Source organism: Bufo bufo, chromosome 3 (genome assembly GCF_905171765.1).
Source record: "Bufo bufo chromosome 3, aBufBuf1.1, whole genome shotgun sequence".
NCBI lineage: Eukaryota > Metazoa > Chordata > Amphibia > Anura > Bufonidae > Bufo > Bufo bufo.
This window is the reverse complement of record NC_053391.1, coordinates 94,503,914-94,529,902: the sequence shown is the minus strand read 5'-3', so window position 1 is coordinate 94,529,902 and position 25,989 is coordinate 94,503,914. Positions and strand designations below refer to the sequence as shown.

Genomic DNA, 25,989 nt, shown 5'->3' with positions numbered 1-25,989 from the left:
CTCTGATGGGTTTGTTGTGTTTTTTCAGCCTAATGATGGCTTGCTTCACTGATAGTGACAGCTCTTTGGATCTCATCTTGAGAGTTGACAGCAACAGATTCCAAATGCAAATAGCACACCGGAAATGAACTCTGGACCTTTTATCTGCTCATTGTAATTGGGATAATGAGGGAATAACACACACCATGGAACAGCTGAGAAGCCAATTGTCCCATTTCTTTTGGTCCCTTAACAAGTGGGAGGGACATATGAAAACTGTTGTAATTCCTACACCGTTCACCTGATTTGGAGGTAAATACCCTCAAATTAAAGCTGACAGTCTGCAGTTAAAGCACACCGTGTATGTTTAATTTTAAATCCATTGTGGTGGTGTAAAGAGCTAAAAATGTTAGAATTGTGTCGATGTCCCAATATTTATGGACCTGACTGTATATATATTTATTTTTTATTTATTTTTTTATCAGCTGCAAAATGGTGTGGATATATAGATAGATATATTTCCATAATACAATCATTGTATCTCAAGACATTGTAGTGTTCAATAAATATATTTTATTAGTACACAGTGTGTCGACTCTTAGTCCTAGTACACAAGTCAGAATGAAAGGGAATAGAGCGTTAACAAAGGAGGCGGAGTCAGAAGCCGCCATTATCCAGTGGGTGTATATAGTAGGTCCAGCGGTCATAGACGCCAGTTCAGGCCATTTTATTCCCTGAAAAAAGTATCAATAAAAATGTACCAATACGCTTTTGACTTTTCCCTGCTTTTCATCAGTGCAGTGAACAGCAATAGCCAATAACAAACCCCTTACAGCTATCGGAGCGGTATCATGTCCTGCAAGAGGGGGCAGCTGGTGAGAGCTGGAAGGAGGAGGGGCTATCTGCGTAGTTGCTGTACTCAAGAGAGTAGGGGGAGCAGTGCACAGTGCCCGGGGACACCAGCGAACATGGTGACATGGAGCTGAAGAGGAGTGGGAGTGGCGGACAACTACAGCCTGGGCATCCAGTGCAGAACAAGGTGACAGCGCATCGTGTAATGTATCGATGTGTGTGATGTCTGTGGCGCAGTGTGTGTGTGATGTCTGTGGCGCAGTGTGTGTGTGATGTCTGTGAATGCAGAGCAGGCCATTATAGCCAAGTGAGAAGAAGATCCACTATATTGGACTGTATTTTATCAATTGACTATAATTGCCTGTTGTTATTTAGACCAGTAATGGTTCCCCTGCATAAATCCCCACCTCTTAGGCCCCGTTCAGATCACCACTGATTATTTCTGTTCTGTTAGATGAGCAGAACCACGAAAATAACAGAAGTGCTGTATCGGGCACGTAAGGCTGGGTTTTTGTCATACACAAAAAGAAATATATACCTCAGACAGATGCCATAGTGTATATCTGTACCCACTGAATCTATTACACCTCGTACCTCAAATATCAGTACACTGCTGTATATTAGGGATAGACCGATATTGACCGATAATCTGTGAACTTTCAGGCTGATAGCTGATAATTTATACCGATATTCTGTGCATTTTCATTTTAGAAAAAACTAAAAATTCCTACACAAATCTGCTGAAAATGAACATGTTTATTGTTAACTTGTAGCTTTTTTTTGTAAATCTTTCTTTTTCATTTATACTTAATATTTTGGTGTTTGTGATTTTTTTGTAACTTTTTTTTTTTTTACTAACTTTTAGCCCCCTTAGGGGCTAGAACCATTGTCCTATTCCCCCTGATAGATCTCTCCCTGCTGCTCTGTGCACACAGCATCAGGGATGTTACCATGGAAGCCAGGGCTTCAATAGCGTCCTGGCTGCCATGGTAACCGATCAGAGCCCCAGGATTACACTGCTGGGGCTCCGATCAAGAGCTGCCACTGTACCACCAATGAGGAGGGGAGAGGGGACCCTGTGGCCACTGCCACCAATGATTAATACTGGGAGGAGGGGGGGGGGCGCACTGCACCACCAATGTCTTTAATACTGGGGTGAGGGGGCACTTTGCGCCACCAATGTCTTTAATACTGGGATTTGGGGGGGGCGCACTGCGCCACTAATGAAGATAACTCGCCCATTAATTCATATACAGGAGGTGGGAGCTGGCTGCAGAATCATATAGCCGCACCCGACCTCTATGAGCGGTAGCTGCGATCCCCGGCAGTTAACACCTCAGGTGCGGCACCTGAGGGGTTAACTGCCGCGGATCGCAGCTACTTGTCTTAGAGGTTGGGTGCGGCTATATGATTCTGCAGCCAGCTCCCGCCTCCTGTTGAATTTGAATGTATTATGGGGGTCAACACCATTGGTGGCGCAGTGGCCACAGCCCCTCCCCTCCTCTTCTCCTCTCATTAATGGCAGCAGCACAGGGGGAGGGAGACACTGCTTCCTTCTCCCCTGTGCTGCAGAGGGAACACGGAGAGCGCTGTCAGCAGCGCGATCCTTGTTCCCGATTTGTTATCGGCATATCGGCAAAATAGATACCGATAACTTTGAAAATCCTGAATATCGGCCGATAATATCGGTAAAACCGATAATTAGTCGATCCCTACTGTATATACTATATATCTGTACCCACTGCATCTATTATACCTCATACCTCACATATCAGTACACTGCTGTGTATACTATATATCTGTACACACTGTATCTATTATACCTCATACCTTACATATCAGTACACGCCGCATCTATTATACCGTATAATACATGCAGTCTGTACAGAATAGGATTAGTATAGGAGTTAGGGTTCATGTACACAAGCATAAGCGCTCAGTGCCTGTGCTGCGGCCGCAAATAGTGGTCCACAATGCACAGGCACTGGTCATGTGCACTCTGTTTGCAGATGCAGACCCATTGACTTGAATGGGTCCGTAATCAGCAAGATACGGCCAAAGATAGAACATGTTCTATCTTTTCACGGAAACGCTTTGTAGGGCTACCATGGGCTTCCGATCTGTACCTCCGCTGTGCAAAAGATAGGTCAAGTCCTGTCTTCGGTCGTATATTGCGTATCACGGACCCATTCAAGTCAATAGGTCTGCATCCGCACCATGTAGTGCACATGACTAGTGCCGGCGCTGTGTACTTGCTGTTTGTGGTCCACAATACGGGCACCATGGCTATACGGTCGTGTGCATGTACCTTAAGAGTTAGGATTAGGGTTAGGTATCAGGTTTAGTATAGGGGTTAGTAGTATTTGGGTTAGTATAGGGGGTTAGTGTTAGTTTCAGTATAGGGGTTAGTATTGGTATATCGGTTAGTATTAGCGTCAGCATAGGGGTTAGTATTCGTTTTAGTATACTGGTTAGTATTAGGCTTAGTATAGGGGTCAGGATTAGTAATAGGATTAGAGTTACTATAGGAGTTAGTATTAGGCCTCTTTCACACAGGCGTCGCGTGTGAGAGCCGGATAGGATGCAGGGGCGTCGCGGGAAAATCGTGAGATTTTGCCTGCGAGTGGGGTGAGTTTTGTATGCGATTGCATTGCGGTCTTCAGTTTTTTCCGCGCGAGTGCAATGGATTTTGCACGCGCATGAGATAAAACTGAATGTGGTAACCAAACCCAAACCCGGACTTCTTTACTGAAGTTCGGGTTTGGGTTAGGTGTTCTGTAGATTTTAATATTTTCCTTTATAACATGGTTATAAGGGAAAATAATAGCATTCTTAATACAGAATGCTTACTAAAATGTGGATTGAGGGGTTAAAAAATAAAAAACCTACAAAAGGACCTTTGATGACGTTACTGCGCTCATCACCTGCTCCATCACATGGTCCATCACCATTGTGATGGAGCATGTGATGAGCGCAGTGACGTCAAAGGTCCTTTTCTCCCAGGTTCTCAAAGAAGAAGAAAGAAGAGAAGCCGGGCTGCGCGAACAAGTGGATGAGTTGAGTTTAATTTATTTTTTAACCCCTCCATCCCTAATTTACTTAGCATTCTGTATACAGAATGCTATTATTTTTCCTTATAACCATGTTATAAGGGAAAATAATAATGATCGGGTCCCCATCTCGATCGTCACCTAGCAACCATGCGTGAAAATCGCACCGCATCCGCACTTGCTTACGGATGCTTGAGATTTTCACGCAGCCCCATTCACTTCTATGGGGCCTGCGTTGCGTGAAAAATGCACAATATAGAGCCTGCTGCGATTTTCATGCAAAGCACAAGTGATGCGTGAAAATCACCGCTCATGTGCACAGCCCCATAGAAATGAATGGGTCCGGATTCAGTGCGGGTGCAATGCGTTCACCTCACGCATTGCACCCACGCGGAAAACTCGCTCGTGTGAAAGGGACCTCAGGGTTAGGTTTAGTATACCGGTTAGTATTAGGGTTAGGTATTGGGTTTAGTATAAGGGTTAATATTAGTTTTATGTGGATGTGTCAGTGGCTACACCTGGTTTGGACAGATATGGAGCGGTGAACTCCCCGCGACTCACCCCAATGTTGCAGAATAAAATTAATGCTAATTAATTGTAGCTGTGGGGGGGCACTCGTCTGTCCCTGGCTGCATATATTGATAGCAATATGTATAGTATGGACATATATTCCTTTAGGTGCTCTCCAATATCCAGAAACGTATATAACAATCTAAATATATCTCAATGTCATGTAGATTTCTTTGTTGGAAACCTAAAAATGCTGGAAAGATGTCATACGACTGTTGTCAGAAAATAACACTTGATAATAATATAAAAGTTGCAACCGATTTATTTGATAATTATAATAAAGACAATAAGTAAAAACAGATCAAGAGAAAGATTTAAAAAAAGTAGAAAAAGTAAAAATATAAAAAATGGAAAAAGTATTAAAAAAAAGTAAGATAGTAAGTGAATTGTTATGTTATGTATAAAGAGTCACTTCATTGGGAATCCACTTAATAGAAATGTTCTTTCCCTGCTATGGTGGGTGATAGTCTTTATATGTACGTTCAAAAGATGGCGCTATTGCACTTAAATAAAAAATATAGAGCGCTCTGAGTGCAATGATGTCAAGTTATAGATATTGATTCATATTTATCCTTAATTGGTTAGTAACGCACTCTTATATTTATATAATTGATGATCTTATTGTAAAATCCAAATAAGATTACAGCCTGTCTCTGGGTAATCTAGAGCTGCTTGGTTGGACTGGGATGAGATGTGTGGATAGTACACTGGTTGGTATATCCAAAGGGAGTTCTTTATCTCCCAAATACCGATAAGTATGTTTCTGCCAGTGCAGATTTAAATGTTCTATAATATCTACTCCTAGGTAATGCAGTCTTTATATTATTACGTTACCCGTCCTGTAGATATTGTTCAGATCGGGAGTTGCCGGCCGCGATGTGTACTCGTGTTCTCCGCTGTGCTCGCCTGCTCCTAACGTGGCGTCCCACGAGGGCGGGAGCTTCAGCGGTATCTTGTCCGCAAAATGGATATCTTTGGATATACCAACCAGTGTACTATCCACACATCTTATCCCAGTCCAACCAAGCAGCTCTAGATTTTACAATAAGATCATCAATTATATAAATATAAGAGTGCGTTACTATCCAATTAAGGATAAATATGAATCAATATATATAACTTGACATCATTGCACTCAGAGCGCTCTATATTTCCGCTTTTTTTTTTTTTTTTTCAAAGAACCCCCCTCTCTCCTTTCGTCCACTTGTCACCTTTTGTTTTGGCGCCTCATATGCTAATGAGGTGATTTGGTTTAACTGGGGGGACGGGGGGACTTGAATTTGTCCTGGGTGCGGTTATCTTCTCCCTGGCTGCGAGCGCATCCAATCAGAGCGCCCCACTCTTAGATTCGCGAGAACTTGAGCTTTTAGGCCTCTTTCACACGGGCGTTGCGGGAAAATGTGTGGGTGCGTTGCGGGAACACCCGCGATTTTTCCGCGCGAGTGCAAAACATTGTAATGCGTTTTGCACTCGCGTGAGAAAAATCGCGCATGTTTGGTACCCAAACCCAAACTTCTTCACAGAAGTTCGGGCTTGGGATCGGTGTTCTGTAGCTTGTATTATTTTCCCTTATAACATAGTTATAAGGGGAAATAATAGCATTCTGAATACAGAATGCATAGTAAAACATCGCTGGAGGGGTTAAAAAAATCACCATGGTAAAAGATCATGTGACGTACCATGTGATGACCGGAGTGACGTCATCAAAGGTCCTTGACCTATAATGAATGCTCACCACAGGTCCTATTCAACAAAGGAGACAGAAGGAGATGCCGGCTGCGCGATCAAGTGGACTAAGGCGAGTTAAATAAAAAAAAATTAACCCCTCCAGCGCTGTTTTACTATGCATTCTGTATTCAGAATGCTATTATTTTCCCTTATAACCATGTTATAAGGGGAAATAATAATGATCGGGTCTCCATCCCGATCGTTTCCTAGCAACCATGCGTGAAAATCGCACCGCATCCGCACTTGCTTGCGGATGCTTGAGATTTTTACGCAACCCCATTCATTTCTATGGGGCCTGCGTTACGTGAAAAACGCACAAAGAGGAGCATGCTGCGATTTTCACGCAGCGCACAAGTGATGTGTGAAAATCACCGCTCGTGTGCACAGCCCCATAGAAATGAATGGGTCACATCCCGAGCCGTGCGCCATCTTGGAGTCCCTTAGGGGGTGGTGGGAGGTAAATTTGTAAAACTAACATCATGCTCGTTTGCCTAGGGGGAGTATTAGTAAAGGTTGAACAAGTTGCTCGTTTTCCATACTTCCCCACAGGACGCCGCCGCTGCAATGCTCTCTGCCGGGGACTCCGAGATGGCGCACAGCTCGGGATGTGTAAAAGCTCAAGTTCTCGGGAATCTCGTGAGAACTTGAGCTCCTTCTCCCTGGCTAAGAGCGGGGCGCTCTGATTGGATGCAATCGCAGCCAGGGAGAAGTGGCTCTTTATACATAATAACAATTCACTTACTATCTTACTTTTTTATACTTTTTCCATTTTTTATATTTTTACTTTTTCTACTTTTTTTAAATCTTTCTTTTGATCTGTTTTTACTTATTGTCTTTATTATAATTATCAAATAAATCGGTTGCAACTTTTATATTATTATCAAGTGTTATTTTCTGACAACAGTCGTATGACATCTTTCCAGCATTTTTAGGTTTCCAACAAAGAAATCTACATGACATTGAGATATATTTAGATTGTTCTATACGTTTCTGGATATTGGAGAGCACCTAAAGGAATATATGTCCATACTATACATATTGCTATCAATATATGCAGCCAGGGACAGACGAGTGCCCCCCACACCTACAATTAATTAGCATTAATATTAGTTTTAGTATACCGGTTAGTATTAGGTTTAGTATAGGGGTTAGGCCTCATGCACACGACCGTTGTTGTGTTCCGTTCTGCAAAATGGGGTTCCGTTGTTCAGTTTTTGTTTCCGTGTGTCTTCCTTGATTTTTGGAGGATCACCAGACATGAAGGAAAGTAAAAAAAAAAGTCTAACTCAAGTTTGCCATGCAAATGATAGGAAAAAAACGGCCGCGGACGACAATCTTGTGTGCCTCCGCGTTTTTTCGCAGACCCGTTGACTTGAATGCGTCCACGAACCGTTATCCGCGGAAAAAATAGGACAGGTTATATTTTTTGGACGGACTGGAACCACGGATCACGGACGCGGATGACAAACGGTGCATTAGCCGAGTTTTCAACGGACCCATTGAAAGCCAATGGCTCCGCAGAAAATCACGAAAAACTGAACAACGGACACGGAAGAAAACAACAGTCGTGTGCATGAGGCCTTAGGATTAGGGTTACTATAGGGGTTAGGATTAGTAATAGGATTAGGCTTACTATAGGATTTAGTATTAGGTTTAGTATACCGGTTAGGTATTGGGTTTAGTATAGGGGTTAATATTAGTTTTAGTATAGGATTAGGATTACTATAAGGGTTAGGTTTAGGATTAGGGTTACCTGAAACCTACCTCTCTCCACTAGCACCTAAGCCAGGAGTAATCAAGTGCCGACACAAAGTCATGAACACGTGTTCCTGCCGACATCACATCTCCCCAGTATTCTCCCAGTAATCACAGCCCGGTCTGGCTCATCAGCTCCCTCTGCATTTACTGCTCTTACCAATAACCAATGTCACTATGGCAACCTGTCCAGTCTACAGGACACTGACCTGTGTGCGGACCTCTCCTCGTCCAGCGCTTCCTATCAGCAGACCAGGCACCTCATACAGCTGACCAGTTCCTCAATTGTCAACATTGTCAGCAAGCTCCGTCTTCTTCCTTGTTTACCTCATACCTGGAACGGAGAGGAAAATTGAGCTCAAAAAACGTCCTTCGATCCCGCAGAGGCGCCATTTTTCTGAAGATCATTTTGCAGTAAAGTGAACGGTAGAGCCACGGTAAAATGGCCCCTGTAGCAGAGACATTTTACTGCAGTGTGAGGGCTGTCCCGGCCGCTGTCAGTGACAGCCTTGCGAGATGGAGCTGGAAGGGAGCTCTTTAGTTCTGGGCATTGACGTGGGCACGAGTTCAGTGAAGGCCGTGTTACTGGAGCCTGATGCCAGGGAGGTGCTGCACCAAGAGACCCGGGACACGAGGGCAGGGCTGGAGAGTGAGTGTGGAGCCCAGGTGAGGCAGCTCACTGCTCCTGCACTGGTCAGGGCATGCTGGGACCTTTAGTTCTACAGCAGTAACATCTACATACGTGAACAGAGGCTGGTAAATACTGAGTGTGGGGCGTCAGTGCAATGTATGGCACAACATGAACCTACAAGGGGGACCTACTAAAAGGAATGACAGAGTGGAATGCCCATAGAGAATAATGGAAATGTAATATTTGATTTAGAGACAAATCCATTTGACATATCTAATAATTATTTAGCAGGCTTACTCTCCAAGTTCAGTGAGATTATTTAATGTTCAGATTAAGGGGAATTATCACTGTTTTCTGCAGAATGACGAGGGTGAATGACACAAAGGAATGCCTATAGACTATAATAGGAAGTAAACTATGAGCTTATTTGCAGGTAAATCTGTTTTATGTAGGACATTAACCTTTGCCGCAAGTGTTCCCTGGGTAGAGTAGCACATTGTAAAATGAAAATTACCTTGGATTATAACCGTTTTCTTTAGAATGCAAAGGTGGAATGCCCATAGACTATAATGGGAAGTAAAACGTGACTTGGTGCCTGAACCATTCAACATATCAAATACATCTGTAGCAGGTTTACTCTTCAAATTCAGTGGGATTATTTAGAATTGAGATTAAGTGGGATTATCATTGGTTTCTATGAAATGACAAGAGGAATGACACAAAGAAATGCCTATAGACTATAATAGGAAGTAAACTATGAGCTCATTTGCAGGTAAATCTGTGTTATGTAGGACATTAACCTTTGCAGCAAGTGTTCCCTGGGTAGAGTAGCATATTGTAAAATGAAAATTACCTTGGATTATATCTGTTTTCTAATGAAAGCAAAGGTGAGTGACATAATGGAATGCCCATAGACTATAATGGGTAGTAAAACGTGACTTGGTGTCTGAACCATTTAACATATGAATTAAATCTTTAGCAGGCTTACTCTTCAAATTCAGTGGGATTATTAAAATTGAGATTAAGTGGGATTATCATTGATTTCTATGAAATGACACAATGGAATGCCCATAGACAATATTGGGAAGTAAACTATGAGCTTATTTGCAGGTAAATCTGTGTTATGTAGGAAGTTAACCTTTGCCGCAAGTGTTCCCTGGGTAGAGTAGCACATTGTAAATTTAAAACTATCTGGGATTAAAGCTGTTTTCTATAGAATGACTGAACACAACGTCAAATATAAAGTATCAAATATATACAGAATACGGTACGTTTGAATACACCCTTAGGGTAGGGTCACACTGAGCGCATACGCAGCGTATTTAAGGCTGCGAGAAATGTGCCGGACATTCAAATTTTGCCTCCCATTATAGTCTATGGGCATTCCATTATGTCATTCACCTTTGCATTCTATAGAAAACGGTTATAATTATTTGTCTCTAATTCAAATATTACATTTCCATTATTCTCTATGGGCATTCCATTCTGTCATTCCTTTTAGTAGGTCCCCAACCTTTGTATAAAATACCACATAGGGATTTTTTTTAAATCAGAATGCTGATTAGGACCTTTCCTCTGTTATTCCCCCTGGAAATACATGACTAAATTGTGCCCATGCACACTCCAGCTCTGTTCAGTGCCTTTCTATGTAGGTGCACACCCATCTGACAAGGGTTTCTGAATTTGTTCATACATTTCCCAGAGGAACAACAGAGACATTTTGTACCATAACTTTCTAAGAAAAGATGCTCCAGAATTGTTATGTCAGGAGTTAGAGACTAGACTGAGTCGCTTTCTGTCATTGTGACATTGCGGGAGATTTATCAGAACTGGGGTAAAGGAAAACAGTTTTAGGCTACTTTCACACTTGCGGCAGAGGATTCCGGCAGACATTTCCATCGCCGTAACTGCCTGCCGGATCCGTCAAAATGCATGCAAACTGATGGCATTTGTCAGACGGATCAGGATCCTGATCCGTATGACAAATGCATTGAAATGCCGGATCCGTCTCTCCGGTGTCATCCGGAAAAACGGATCCGGCATTTATCTTTTTCACATTTTTTGCGGTTTGAGCATGCGCAGACCGCAATGCCGGATCCGTTTTGCCAGAACACTGGGGGCCGGATCCGGCATTAATGCATGTCAATGGGATAAATTGCCGGATCCGGCATTCTGGCAAGTGTTACGGAATTTTGGACGGAGATAAAACAGCAGCATGCTGCGGTATTATCTCCATCCTGAAAAGTAAAAAAGACTGAACTGAAGACATCCTGATGCATCCTGAACGGAATGCTCTCCATTCAGAATGCATGGGGATAAAACTGATCAGTTATTTTCCGGTAAAGAGACCCTAGGACGGAACTCAGTGCCGGAAAAGAATAACGCTAGTGTGAAAGTACCCTTAGTTGCCCATAGCAACCAATCAAATTGATCCTATCATTTTCAAAAGGAGCTCTGAAAAAAATAAAAGGTGGAATCTGATTGGTTGCTAGGGGTAACATAGAAGAGGATTCTTTACGGTAAGAGCAGTGAGACTATGGAACTCTGCATGAGGAGGTGGTGATGGTGAGTTCGCCATAGTTACTAGATTACTGGAAAAGTAATTGCCAGATTTGGAGTAAGGAAGGAATTTTTTCCCCAAGATGAGGAAAATTGGCGTCTCCTTTTTTTTCCATTCCTCTGGATCAACACTGCAGGATAATAGGCCGAACTGAAAGGACAGAAGTCTTTTTTTTTTTTCAAATTGTATTACTGCAAAGCTGCTTCCAGGGGTTGTCCAGGACTAGAAAAACATGGCTGTTGTCATCCAAAAAGAGCACCACATCTGTCCTCAGGTCATGTGTGGTATTACAGCTGTGCCCCATTCACTTCAATGGAGTTGAGCTGTGGTACCAGACACAAGGAGAGTTTGAGGGTTATTCGAATCTAGTGGAAGGGAATCCAGAAGACCTGAAAAACTTGAGGCGCCAGAGGATGGTGAGATGTGGGTGGGGGGAAGTATGTGCAGAGTCTGCTCAAGGGTTCATCATGCAGACACAGTTGTCTGCATGTATGTAAAGGCAATGCAAGAGAAGAGGAGATAGGTGGGTTAGGGGTGGTGGGGTCTTACCCAAACCCACCTGCTCTAATGACTCAAGTCGAGCACCAATACACTATATATATTATTTGATTATAGTGAGGGGTCTGTATGGTTGTAGGGACATCTCGTGGAAAGAATATAACGTTAGTTCGTGTTGTTGTTCCTGCTCCTAGAGGCTTCATTCTCCCACCTTCGTCGCCTTCCTTCAAGTCCTGATTGACAGGGCCAGGCAGTCCTCGCATCCGTCTGCCAGTCCTGTGCTCTGGTGAAATCTCTCGCCGTTTAGCATTCGGCGCAGGTGCGGTGAGGAAGCTGGCAGCCTGCGAGCGTCTTTCCCTCACCGTGCCTGCGCCGAATGCTAAACGGCGAGAGATTTCACCAGAGCACAGGACTGGCAGACAGATGCGAGCGCTGCCTGGCCCTGTCAATCAGGACTTGAAGGAAGGCGACAAAGGCGGGAGAACGGAGCCTCTAGGAGCAGGAACAACTCCCCCCCCCCCCCCTGCTCCCAGAGGCTAATTAGCATATTATAAAAGTTAGATTTCTGGCGTAACGGGGGCATAGATAAAAGTAGGAACAGGCTAGTTAGGTTAAGCTTACATTAGCACATCGCTAAGGTCAGCTAGCTTAATAGGGTTAAATCTGGTGACAGAAACCCTTTAAGACCAGCGTCTAAAACGCTGGTCTTAATAAATGACCCCCATTGTGTTTAAAACATATATTAAGAACTCCATGTTCATTACTATAATGGCTCATGCACACAAACGTGGTTTGGTTCCGCATCCAGCCAAGTTTTTTGTGGCTCGGATGCAGACCCATTCGCTTCAACGGGGCCGCAAAAGATGCGGACAGAACTCCCTGTGCTGTCTGTATCCGTTGCTCCGTTCTGTGGCCCCTCCAAAAAAATATAACATGTCCTATTCTTGTCTGTTTTGTGGACAAGAATAGGCATTTCTACAATGGGCCGCCTGTTCCGACCGCAAAACACGGCACGCTCGTGTGCATGAGGCCTAAGGCTCGCTTAGTAGCAATTGATCTACGTGTCACATGGTCTATGAGTGTAATGTCATTATTGTAATTGAGAATGGGCGTTTTATCAGACTTATGCCATTCAGGATCTGTGGAAGCCTGGATGATAGCCTCTATGGCACTATGTTGGCATCATATGTAGTGCACCGGGCATGGATTTACATTTCCAGGTCATTTTACAGAAATCTTTATAATTTAAATAAGTGAGATCTCTTCTTCATGTTTCAGGGAAAAGAACAAGACGTCTGCCAGATAATAAGGGCCCTAAATGATTGCCTGGCGGCTCTGCCCAGGGAGAGGCTGCGGAAAGTTTCACGAATCGGGGTGTCTGGACAAATGCATGGAGTCTTATTCTGGAGAACAAGCCAAGGTGTAATGTCTGGGTGATATCACACACTAAGGCCCCTTTCACACGGGCGAGTATTCCGCGCGGATGCCATGCGCGAGTTGAACGCATTGCACCCGCACTGAATACCGACCCATTCATTTCTATGGGGCTGTTCACATGAGCGGTGATTTTCACGCATCACTTATGCGTTGCGTGAAAATCGCAGCATGCTCTATATTCAGCGTTTTTCACGCAACGCAGGCCCCATAGAAGTGAATGGGGTTGTGTGAAAATCGCAAGCATCCGCAAGCAAGTGCGGATGCGGTGCGATTTTCACGCATGGTTGCTAGGTGACAGTCTATTCACTGTATTATTTTCCCTTATAACATGGTTATAAGGGAAAATAATAGCATTCTGAATACAGAATGCTTAAAAGGTGATCAATTGAGGGTTAAAAAAAATAAAAAAATTAACTCGCCTTCTCCTCTTGATCGCGTAGTTCCCGGTTTCTTCTTTACTTCTCAAAAGATGAACTACCGGCTAGGACCTGTGGTGACGTCAGATCACATGCTCCAATCACATGGTCCATCACCACGGTGATGGACCATGTGATTGGAGCATGTGATCTGACGTCACCACAGGTCCTTTAGCCCACAGCTCATCATTAAAGAAGTAAAGAAGAGACCGGGACCTACGCGAACAAGAGGAGAAGGTGAGTTAATTTTTATTTATTTTTTTAACCCTCAATTGATCACCTACTAAGCATTCTGTATTCAGAATGCTATTATTTTCCCTTATAACCATGTTATAAGGGAAAATAATAAAATCTACAGAACATCTAAACCAAGCCCGAACTTCTGTGAAGAAGTTCGGGTTTGGGTACCAAACATGCGTGATTTTTCTCACGCGAGTGCAAAACGCATTACAATGTTTTGCACTCGCGCGGAAAAATCGCGGATGTTCCCGCAACGCACCCGGACCTTTTCCCGCAATGCCCGTGTGAAAGAGGCCTAAGGGGGCACAAATAAAGAAAGAGAAGTATAGTCGTTAGGGCAATTTATGTAAAGTGATAAAATGGTGAGCGATAATAACAAAAAAGGTTGTGCTATAAACCAAAATTATTCTAAGGGTTTGGCAGCCGGCCATCCACTAACCCTATTGGCTCTGCTTCACCACCTGACTACTGGCTGGATGATTTCTTACCCCACTGAATTTACCAATGGTTTTTGCTCAAAGATTCTGCCACAAGGGTGCGCTCACTTACCTCTCTATATTTGAGAGCCACCAACCTCTAGAGCCAGATGCAGAAGTACCCCAAATTGTAATGATGGTCCTCCTGATCTAAAAAGTGTTTCTCAATGTGTTAAATGGGTTGTCTCACTTCAGCAGGTGGCATTTGTCATGTAGAGAAAGTTAATACAAGGCACTTACTAATGTATTGTGATTATCCATCTTGCTTTGCATTTCCTTTGCTGGCTTGATTCATTTTTCCATCACATTATACACTGCTCGTCTTCAGGGGTTACGACCACCCTGCAATCCATCAGCTCCAGCCTCTCTGGTGACCGTGACTGTTGGAGCGCACATAGGCACACATGCACAGCAGATCATGTCCCGGCCACCTTGTATCTGCGCTGCAGCAGTGGCCACAACCCCTGGAAACGTGCCGTGTATAATGCGATGGAAAAATGAATCCAGCCAGCAAAGGAGGAAATATGGACAATCACAATACATTAGTAAGTGCCTTGTATTAAAGGTATATTCCAGTTATAGAACAGGGGCGGTGCTGGTTTATTAACAGCCACAATATATGATTCTAAAGACACCAGTAATATTTATTAACCTCCATTCTCAAAATAGTAAGGCTATAGCCTATTAATAATGGTTAAATGAGGAGAAGTCTCTCCCGGTATTTGAACCTGGAATATCAACACCACTTACCTCCAGGCTATAGCATATCATATTTAGGCCTCATGCACACGGCCATGTTCCGCGGCCGAGAGCGGTCCGTGGTAACCCGGCCGGGATTCCTTCTGACAGCAGGAGCGCACGGCGTCATTGGTTGCTATGACGCCGTGCGCTTCATACCAGTGTATCACTGTACAGCAGCGGCGGCATGAAGCGCACGGCGTCATAGCAACCAATGATGCCGTGCGCTCCTGCTGTCAGAAGGAATCCCAGCCGGGTTACCACAGACCGCTCTCGGCCGTGGAACACGGCCGTGTGCATGAGGCCTAAGAATAGTTTTATATACTTAGAAAGCTAATACATATTACTGGTTTCTTTCTAATCATATTTTGTGCCTTGGAATAATCCAGTAATATGTATTAGCTTTCTAAGAATAGAAAACCTCTATACTCAACATGGTAAGGCTATAGTAAGTAGTGTATATGATATACCTGACCTCACTATGATGACGTCTAGCCACATCAATGAAGGGGAGGGGGGAGTGTGCAGACCACAGGGGTGTTACAAAAGCAGTGCTCCAAGGATTCAGCCCTGCCCCCTGGTCCTCCAACGTGCTCATTCGCATATGAATAACAACAAGGATATCTCTACAGCTGTTTAACAGACAGACAAAAGAAAGGTATCGTTTTAATGATCAACCCTATTAAACCAGGCCTACTGCCTGGCAGGGTTGATCATACTGACAGAGGCTCTTTAAAGTGGAATACAGAGCAAAGTATGCACATTAAACCACCATTCACATGGGCCCTGATAAAGTGAATTATGCTTACTTGCTCCATACCTTTGCTTCCCTCATATTTGCCTGCTGGAAACCAGGGCTTACAGCTACCATTAGTGACCTGAAACAATGGTGTTCCCCTGCAGTCAGTTACGTAGGCGAGGTGCTGATCCTGCATTTATATTCCATTTAAAGTGAAAATTCACATTAAATGGAGAACGATCAGAACAGTTACCCAGTAACCATCTTTTCAGCTGCAAATCTGCCAGTTCCCGGGCTCCTCGTCTGTCTTCCAAGATGGCCGCACGACTTCTCACACTCCCTGAGGCGCACTGTGTATTTGGCAGTCCAAGACACTTCCCGCTTGTCCACACCTGCTCTTTGATTGGCCAGCATCGCTCATGTGAACAGTGCTGGCCAATCCAAGGGCATCAGGAAGTGTCTTGGATAGAGATGAGCGAAGCAGCAGCTGTGCATGTGATCCTACCAGGAAGTGTAGCGGCGCATGCACAGTTACTGCTCCAGGAGCAGCAGCAGAGCCTACTTGGAGCAGTGGTGCGGGTGAGAGATTGTCAGGGCCCGGGCGCTGCTCACTGCTCAAGGACTCTGATGAACCAATCGATTCAGCCATCTCTAGTCTCAGAGATGCATCAGGTAGACTGAGATGTGGTGCCACCAGGGGCGTTGCTAGGCTAAAACATTCGGGGCCTGGCAATTGCGGACAAGAATAGGCATTTTCTATTAAGTGCCGGCGATGTGCGGTCCGCAAAATGCGGAACACACATTGCCGGTGTCTGTGTTTTGCGGATCTGTGGATCCGCAAAACACACACGGACGTGTGAATGGACCCTAAGAATGGGAGTTGTGGGTATTTAACTGGGACTGTATGTTAGGGCTGAAGGGAGGGATGTTATTTACATGGGACTGTATGTTGGAGTGGGGTGGAATGATGGTATTTACAAGGGACTGAATGTTGAGGGGTGATGGTATTTACATGGGACTGCATGTTGGAGGTGGCTAGGGCAGGGTGATGTTATTTACATGGGGCTGTGTGTTGGAGGTGGCTGGGGAGGGGATGATGTTATTTACATGGAACTGTATGTTGATGGCGGCTGTGGGAGGGAGTGATGTTATTTACATGGGACTGAATGTTGGAGGGAGTGACGGTATCTACATGGGACTGTATGTTGGAGGTGGCTGGGGAGGGAGTGATGTTATTTACATGAGACTGAATGTTGAGGGTGCAATGTTATTTACATGGGACTCCATGTTGAAGGTGGCTGGAGGACGGAGTGATGTTATTTACATGGGACTGAATGTTGAGGGGGTGATGTTTACATAGGATTGCATGTTGGAGGCAGCTGGGGAGGGGGTGATATTATTTACATAGGACTGTATTTTAAAGGCGGCTGGGGAGAGGCTGATGTTATTTACATGGCACTCTACGGCGAATGGATGGAAATAGTGTAATTTACATGGGACTGTATGATGGAGCAAATACTGTAAAATGCATTGGGGCTTGGGACCTGGATAATTTGAGACCCTAGCAACGCCCCTGGCTGCCGTCTTCTTGGATGGCAAAGAGAAGTGTGGATTTTCAGGCGAAAAGGAGGGCACCGGATAAGTGTTCTGTTTGTTCCCTAGTTAATGCAAATTTGTTTTCTTGATCCGGAGAATCGCTTTAATACCACACTGTGACGTTGATCGTTGATTTGTTTTTTGTTTTTTTTTACAAGCGTGTCATTGGATCAACAGCGAAAACCTCAGGGTCTTTGAGCCAAAAGAAGTCAGTCGACTTGTCACCTGGGAAGATGGACGCTGTACTACAGACTTCTTATCCTCGTTACCTCAGCCGCAGTCCCATCTTAATCTGGCCTCAGGCTTTGGCTGCGCTTCTATATTCTGGTATTTAAAGCACAGGTAATATACATTGTTCAGGTGAAAAGTCGCCGAATTTAAAACATAAGATACTATTATATTAAAAAGCAATTTATAATATCTCAAAGTATACAACAAGATGTGCTTTAACTGCAGACTGTCAGCTTTAATTTGAGGGTATTTACATCCAAACCAGGTGAACGGTGTAGGAATTACAGCAGTTTGCATATGTGCCTCCCACTTGTTAAGGGACCAAAAGTAATGGGACAATTGGCTTCTCAGCTGTTCCATGGCCAGGTGTGTGTTATTCCCTCATTATCCCAATTACAATGAGCAGATAAAAGGTCCAGAGGTCATTTCCAGTGTGCTATTTGCATCTGGAATCTGTTGCTGTCAACTCTCAAGATGAGATCCAAAGAGCTGTCACTATCAGTGAAGCAAGCCATCATTAGGCTGAAAAAACACAACAAACCCATCAGAGAGATAGCAAAAACATTGGGCGTGGCCAAAACAACTGTTTGGGACATTCTTAAAAAGAAGGAACGCACCGGTGAGCTCAGCAACACCAAAAGACCCGAGACCACGGAAAACAACTGTGGTGGATGACCGAAGAATTCTTTCCCTGGTGAAGAAAACACCCTTCACAACAGTTGGCCAGATCAAGAACACTCTCCAGGAGGTAGGTGTATGTGTGTCAAAGTCAACAATCAAGAGAAGACTTCACCAGAGTGAATACAGAGGGTTCACCACAAGATGTAAACCATTGGTGAGCCTCAAAAACAGGAAGGCCAGATTAGAGTTTGCCAAACGACATCTAAAAAAGCCTTCACAGTTCTGGAACAACATCCTATGGACAGATGAGACCAAGATCAACTTGTACCAGAGTGATGGGAAGAGAAGAGTATGGAGAAGGAAAGGAACTGCTCATGATCCTAAGCATATCACCTCATCAGTGAAGCATGGTGGTGGTAGTGTCATGGCGTGGGCATGTATAGCTGCCAATGGAACTGGTTCTCTTGTATTTATTGATGATGTAACTACTGACAAAAGCAGCAGGATGAATTCTGAAGTGTTTCGGGCAATATTATCTGCTCATATTCAGTCAAATGCTTCAGAACTCATTGGACGGCGCTTCACAGTGCAGATGGACAATGACCCAAAGCATACTGCAAAAGCAACCAAAGAGTTTCTTAAGGGAAAGAAGTGGAATGTTATGCAATGGCCAAGTCAATCACCTGACCTGAATCCGATTGAGCATGCATTTCACTTACTGAAGACAAAACTGAAGGGAAAATGCCCCAAGAACAAGCAGGAACTGAAGACAGTTGCAGTAGAGACCTGGCAGAGCATCACCAGGGATGAAACCCAGCGTCTGGTGATGTCTATGCGTTCCAGACTTCAGGCTGTAAATGACTGCAAAGGATTTGCAACCAAGTATTAAAAAGTGAAAGTTTGATTTATGATTATCATTCTGTCCCATTGCTTTTGGTCCCTTAACAAGTGGGAGGCACATATGCAAACTGTTGTAATTCCTACACCGTTCACCTGATTTGGATGTAAATACCCTCAAATTAAAGCTGACAGTCTGCAGGTAAAGCACATCTTGTTCGTTTCATTTCAAATCCATTGTGTTGGTGTATAGAGCCAAAAATGTTAGAATTGTGTCCATGTCCCAATATTTATGGACCTGACTGTATGTAAGAGGGGATGTCAGGATACAGAACCTGTAAAGAAATCCTACTCACACATAACCGTGAACATTTATTAACAGATATACGCCACAATAGATTTTGTTGCACGTCATTTTGTGGCAAAATCTACAACTTTTCTCCCCTCATGCCACTTTTCCGAAGTGGCGACGAAAGGGGGCGAGGGCTTAAATCTATGCCAGCAAGGGAGATGCTGTAGATTTAACCGCCTCCGGACCGCCTAACGCAGGATCGCGTTCCGGAGGCGGCAGCCCTGCGCAGAGTCACGCATATACGCGTCATCTCGCGAGACGCGAGATTTCCTGTGAACGCGCGCACACAGGCGCGCGCGTTCACAGGATCGGAAGGTAAGCGAGTGGATCTCCAGCCTGCCAGCGGCGAACGTTCGCTGGCAGGCTGGAGATGTGGTTTTTTTAACCCCTAACAGGTATATTAGACGCTGTTTTGATAACAGCGTCTAATATACCTGCTACCTGGTCCTCTGGTGGTCCCCTTTGTTTGGATCGACCACCAGAGGACACAGGTAGCTCAGTAAAGTAGCACCAAACACCACTACACTACACCCCCCCTGTCACTTATTAACCCCTTATGAACCTCTGATCACCCCATATAGACTCCCTGATTACCCCCCTGTCATTGATCACCCCCTTGTAAGGCTGCATTCAGATGTCCGTATGATTTTTACGGATCCACTGATACATGGATCGGATCCGCAAAACGCATACGGACGTCTGAATGGAGCCTTACAGGGGGGTGATCAATGACTGTGGTGATCACCCCATATAGACTCCCTGATCACCCCCCTGTCATTGATCACCCCCCTGTAAGGCTGCATTCAGATGTCCGTATGATTTTTACGGATCCACTGATACATGGATCGGATCCGCAAAACACATACGGACATCTGAATGGAGCCTTACAGGGGGGTGATCACCCCATATAGACTCCCTGATCACCCCCCTGTCATTGATCACCCCCCTGTCATTGATCACCCCCCTGTAAGGCTGCATTCAGATGTCCGTATGATTTTTACGGATCCACTGATACATGGATCGGATCCGCAAAACACATACGGATGTCTGAATGGAGCCTTACAGGGGGGTGATCAATGACAGGGGGGTGATCACCCCATATAGACTCCCTGATCACCCCCCTGTCATTGATCACCCCCCTGTCATTGATCACCCCCCTGTAAGGCTCCATTCAGACATTTTTTTGGCCCAAGTTAGCGGAAATTATATTTTTTTTTCTTACAAAGTCTCATATTCCACTAACTTGTGTCAAAAAATAAAATCTCACATGAACTCACCATACCCCTCACGGAATCCAAATGCGTAAAATTTTTTAGATATTTATATTCCAGACTTCTTCTCACGCTTTAGGGCCCCTAGAATGCCAGGGCAGTATAAATACCCCACATGTGACCCCATTTCGGAAAGAAGACACCCCAAGGTATTCCGTGAGGGGCATATTGAGTCCATGAAAGATTGAAATTTTTGTCCCAAGTTAGCGGAAAGGGAGACTTTGTGAGAAAAAAATATATATATCAATTTCCGCTAACTTGTACCAAAAAAAAAAAATTCTATGAACTCGCCATGCCCCTCATTGAATACCTTGGGGTGTCTTCTTTCCAAAATGGGGTCACATGTGGGGCCCTAAAGTGTGAGAAGAAGTCTGGGATCCAAATGTCTAAAAATGCCCTCATTAAAGGAATGTGGGCCCCTTTGCGCATCTAGGCTGCAAAAAAGTGTCACACATCTGGTATCGCCGTACTCAGGAGAAGTTGGGCAATGTGTTTTGGGGTGTCATTTTACATATACCCATGCTGGGAGAGATAAATATCTTGGTCAAATGCAAACTTTGTATATAGAATCCCAGGGCAGTATAACTACCCCACAAGTGACCCCATTTTGGAAAGAAGACACCCCAAGGTATTCGCTGATGGGCATAGTGAGTTCATGGAAGTTTTTATTTTTTGTCACAAGTTAGTGGAATATGAGACTTTGTAAGAAAAAATAAATAAATAAATAAATCATCATTTTCCGCTAACTTGTGACAAAAAATAAAAAATTCTAGGAACTCGCCATGCCCCTCACGGAATACCTTGGGGTGTCTTCTTTCCAAAATGGGGTTACTTGTGGGGTAGTTATACTGCCCTGGCATTCTAGGGGACCAAATGTGTGGTAAGTAGTTTGAAATCAAAATCTGTAAAAAATGGCCGGTGAAATCCGAAAGGTGCTCTTTGGAATGTGGGCCCCTTTGCCCACCTAGGCTGCAAAAAAGTGTCACACATCTGGTATCCCCGTACTCAGGAGAAGTTGGGCAATGTGTTTTGGGGTGTCTTTTTACATATACCCATGCTGGGTGAGAGAAATATCTTGGCAAAAGACAACTTTTCCAATTTTTTTATACAAAGTTGCCATTTGACCGAGATATTTATCTCACCCAGCATGGGTATATGTAAAATGACACCCCAAAACACATTGCCCAACTTCTCCTGAGTACGGAGATACCACATGTGTGACACTTTTTTGCAGCCTAGGTGGGCAAAGGGGCCCACATTCCAAAGAGCACCTTTCGGATTTCACCGGCCATTTTTTACACATTTTGATTTCAAACTACTTACCACACATTTGGGCCCCTAGAATGCCAGGGCAGTATAACTGCCCCACAAGTGACCCCATTTTGGAAAGAAGACACCCCAAGGTATTCGCTGATAGGCATAGTGAGTTCATAGAAGTTTTTATTTTTTGTCACAAGTTAGTGGAATATGAGACTTTGTAAGAAAAAAAAAAAAAAAATCATAATTTTCCACTAACTTGTGACAAAAAATAAAAAGTTCTATGAACTCACTATGCCCATCAGCGAATACCTTAGGGTGTCTACTTTCCGAAATGGGGTCATTTGTGGGGTGTTTGTACTGTCTGGCCATTGTAGAACCTCAGGAAACATGACAGGTGCTCAGAAAGTCAGAGCTGCTTCAAAAAGCGGAAATTCACGTTTTTGTACCATAGTTTGTAAACGCTATAACTTTTACCCAAACCATTTTTTTTTTTTACCCAAACATTTTTTTTTTTATCAAAGACATGTAGAACAATAAATTTAGAGAAAAATTTATATATGGATGTCGTTTTTTTTGCAAAATTTTACACCTGAAAGTGAAAAATGTAATTTTTTTGCAAAAAAATTGTTAAATTTAGATTAATAACAAAAAAAGTAAAAATGTCAGCAGCAATGAAATACCACCAAATAAAAGGTCTATTAGTGAGAAGAAAAGGAGGTAAAATTCATTTGGGTGGTAAGTTGCATGACCGAGCAATAAACGGTGAAAGTACTGTAGGTCAGAAGTGTAAAAAGTGGCCTGGTCATTAAGGGTGTTTAAGCTAAGGGGGCTGAGGTGGTTAAAGGAGTTGTCTCCAGCTTCAGCAAGTGGCATTTATAGTAACATAGTTTATAAGGCCGAAAAAAGACATTTGTCCATCCAGTTCGGCCTGTTATCCTGCAAGTTGATCCAGAGGAAGGAAAAAAAATAAAAAAATTTCCATCACATTATACAGTGCTCGTTTCCATGGTTACGGCCACCCTGCAATCCAGCAGCAGTGGCCGTGCTTGCACACTATAGGAAAAAGCACCAGCCTATGTGAGCTCCCACGGTCCTGGCCGGCGCTTTTTTTCTATAGTGTGCAAGCACGGCCACCACTGCTGGATTGCAGGGTGGTTGTAACCATGGGAACGAACAGCGTGTAATGTGATAAAAAAATCAATCCAGCCAGGAAAGGAAGCAATATGGACAATAATAATATATTAGTAGCTGCCTTGTATTAACTTTCTCTACATGATAAATGCCATTTGCTGAAGTGACACAACCCCTTTAAGGCTGTCGCACAACCTGCTGGAGGAAGCGAGAAACTTATGTAGAGGCCTGTGCCTCTACATAACTTTGGTGCTACCTCTAGCAGTGCAGAGGGACTCAAGACCAGTGTGGAAAACACTTGTCCTAATAAATGTCCCGCAAGAAGTTTAAAGATCTTCAGTTCTGGTAAGTTCAATGAACCTTTTGTGAGGTTTTGCAAGATTAGAAAAATATGGCTGCTGTTTTTTAAAAACAGCGCCACACATGTCCACAGGTTATGTGTGGTATTGCAATACCAGGTACAGTGTGTGGACAGGTGTTGCACTGTTTCTGGAAGTAAGCACCATGTTTGTCTAATTTTGTGCAGCCTTTTAACCAGTTCAGGACCAGGGTAATATCAGTGTTTCTGGCCAGACACAGCTATAACTTTTTCACATGTTTGTGATTTATTTTCTAGTTATAATATAGTATGACCCTACTAGGAGATGTTTTAACTTTTTTTGTATATATTTTTTATTTATTTTTCTTACTTTCTTACTGTTATTTTTTATTTTTAGACTTTGTCCCTTAAAGGTTATAGAAGTGCAGTCACACGACCACCATGACAAATACCACTGCCTCTGTTCTGTACACTGCACTTATTGAGAGCTGTGTATGCAAGAACCGAGAGGACAGACGCCATGAAAACCATTTCTGTCTTCCCTCTGGGTTGCCCGGCAGTCTTTCACTGCAGAGGACTCAACATTCAGCTGCCTGATCACTCAGGCAGCTGACGTAAAGGGCCTCTGTCGGCATGATCAACTCTATTAAACCAGGCATACTACCAGATAGGATGATCTGTATGTTGAACAGCTGCAGAGCTATCAGTGCTTTTATTCATATACAAATGAGCAAGTTTGAGCACCGGGGGACTGGCCTAAATCCTTGGAGCACTGCTTTTTTAACGCCCCTGTGCTTCCTCTTCCTCTTGATTGACAGGGCTAGACATCAAGCATGTTGAGGGTAGAAGCAGCAGATGCAATCATGCTTCTCATCTGTGACACTCGGCTCTGGCCCAAACTTTACGTTTACAGTAAGAAACAGATCTTAAAGTAGATATGGGGAATATTATATATGAGTACCAGAAACAAAGTAAAATTCATCATAGAGCTGTGTCATAGCATATACACTACTTACAAGTCATATACTGTACTTACAGCCTAGCAAGTATAGCATTACTTGCATCAGGCCATTTTGCCGTACACATAAGATTTTAATTTCTATCAACTTTTATGATGGGTTAAATGAGGAAGAAAAAATGTACACTTCTTTTTTTTGAGATTTGAACCTGAAACCTTCTATATGGAAGGCAGTATATGTACAGAACACTTGTCTGCAGGCTATAGACCTATTTTGTTGAGAATAAGGGTTTTCTATGCCCAGAAAGCTAATACAATACATATTACTGGTTTCTTCTCAGACATATATTAAACAGCAAACTTCTGTCTAGAAACAATGGGGGTCATTTATTAAACTAAAATATGCCTTTATTTAGCATATTTCAGGCACAGATTGCGGCGCAATGGTTAGTTGCTCTGCAATCTGCAACTTTTCCCCACTCGCGTCAGGTCTAAAAAAGTGACAGTTCCCAAATAAGACAGCTCACAACCTTTTCAATGTCTGCACGGGAAAGGAGCGATCCCCATATGATGCATACGAAATGATCCCAGCAGACGTGCTTGCTCTTCAGAATGTATTTATTAAACGGTTCACAGAACGCGTTGCGGCATGTCTGCCTTCCCCAACTGCAGTTGAGACATGCCGCAACGCGTTCTGTGAACCGTTTAATAAATACATTCTGAAGAGCAAGCACGTCTGCTGGGATCATTTCGTATGCAGGTCTAAAAAAGTGGGCGTAGTGGGGAAGGGGACGGGCCGGCAGGCCCATCTCATTCATCATTTTCTACGCCTGTTTTAGGCATAGAAAATGGTCTAAATGTAAGACAGTAAGGAAGCTGGCTTACATTTAGACTGGCGCTGGCGCCTCTTCTTAACTTCGGCAGATCCAGCACCAGATAGAAGGGCTATTATGACCGGTGTCTAAAACACCGGTCCTAATAAATGATCCCCAATGAATCTATATGAGGACGAGTGATGGCAAAAAGAAGAAAAAAGTTCCAGCACTCACTTTATGGATGTGTCGTTTTTTGTCTTTATTTACTGCATCAGCATAACCAAGTAGGCACACATTCATCCACCTCATGGCAATAGTTTTTTCGTGTCGTTACGACTAAGAACAGTATGTTCGAAACGCGTCAATGATTGCCAGGAGGTGGATGAATGTGTCCCTACCGGTTATGCTGATGCAGTAAATAAAGACAAAGATCGACACATCTTTAAAGTGAGTGCTGGAACTTTTTTCTTCTTTTCGTATTCTGAGGTCTTACCCGTTGTGTTCCGTGCACTCGGGGTGCTCACTAATGAGCGAGCTGGAAACAATACTATATGGACGAGTGATAGCAGTAGCCATCACTCCTCTCCATACAGTGGAGGTGATCTCTACATGTAAATGCAGCTCTTACCTCTACTTACAAGCAGGCAGTTATCAGGAAGAAACCGTTCCTTTCTGATAATGGCCTGCTTAGTCAGCGAATGTAAATGCGTCTTTATATATCTCTGCAAGAGCATTTCGCATTTGGGCAATAAAGGTATCTGTCAGCAGGACCAACTATACCAGGCTGTATGCTTGGTTTAATAGGGTTGATCCTGCCATCAGGTAACTCTTTAAATGTTATTTCCTTATCTTGGCCTGATCACATTGTTTTCTTCTCCTTCGATCCCATGCATCCTTTTGCTTGTAATGAAAAGCATTTGACATTACAC

General features: G+C 43.6%; 2 protein-coding genes across 5 annotated transcripts in view; one reads left to right on the top strand and one right to left on the bottom strand.

The window, feature by feature from the left end:
* Nucleotides 1–8,262, bottom strand: part of CTNS (cystinosin, lysosomal cystine transporter) — a 35,074-nt gene extending 26,812 nt beyond the window's left edge. Inside the window, exon 1 of one of the 3 annotated variants that reach the window (XM_040423345.1) lies at nucleotides 8,144–8,262. The gene's annotated coding sequence lies outside the window, so the exon portion shown is untranslated. Of the gene's footprint in view, nucleotides 1–5,285; nucleotides 5,416–8,094 lie in introns of those variants that run through there. The other 2 variants (XM_040423346.1, XM_040423347.1) reach the window with 2 other exon arrangements.
* A 169-nt stretch (nucleotides 8,263–8,431) lies between these two features.
* Nucleotides 8,432–25,989, top strand: part of SHPK (sedoheptulokinase) — a 51,367-nt gene continuing 33,809 nt past the window's right edge. For both annotated transcript variants that reach the window (XM_040423344.1, XM_040423342.1), the window contains exons 1-3: nucleotides 8,432–8,600; nucleotides 12,902–13,043; nucleotides 17,424–17,607. In XM_040423344.1, the coding sequence (XP_040279278.1) occupies nucleotides 8,451–8,600; nucleotides 12,902–13,043; nucleotides 17,424–17,607 (476 nt within the window). In that variant the 5' untranslated portion in view covers nucleotides 8,432–8,450. The remainder of the gene's footprint in view (nucleotides 8,601–12,901; nucleotides 13,044–17,423; nucleotides 17,608–25,989) is intronic.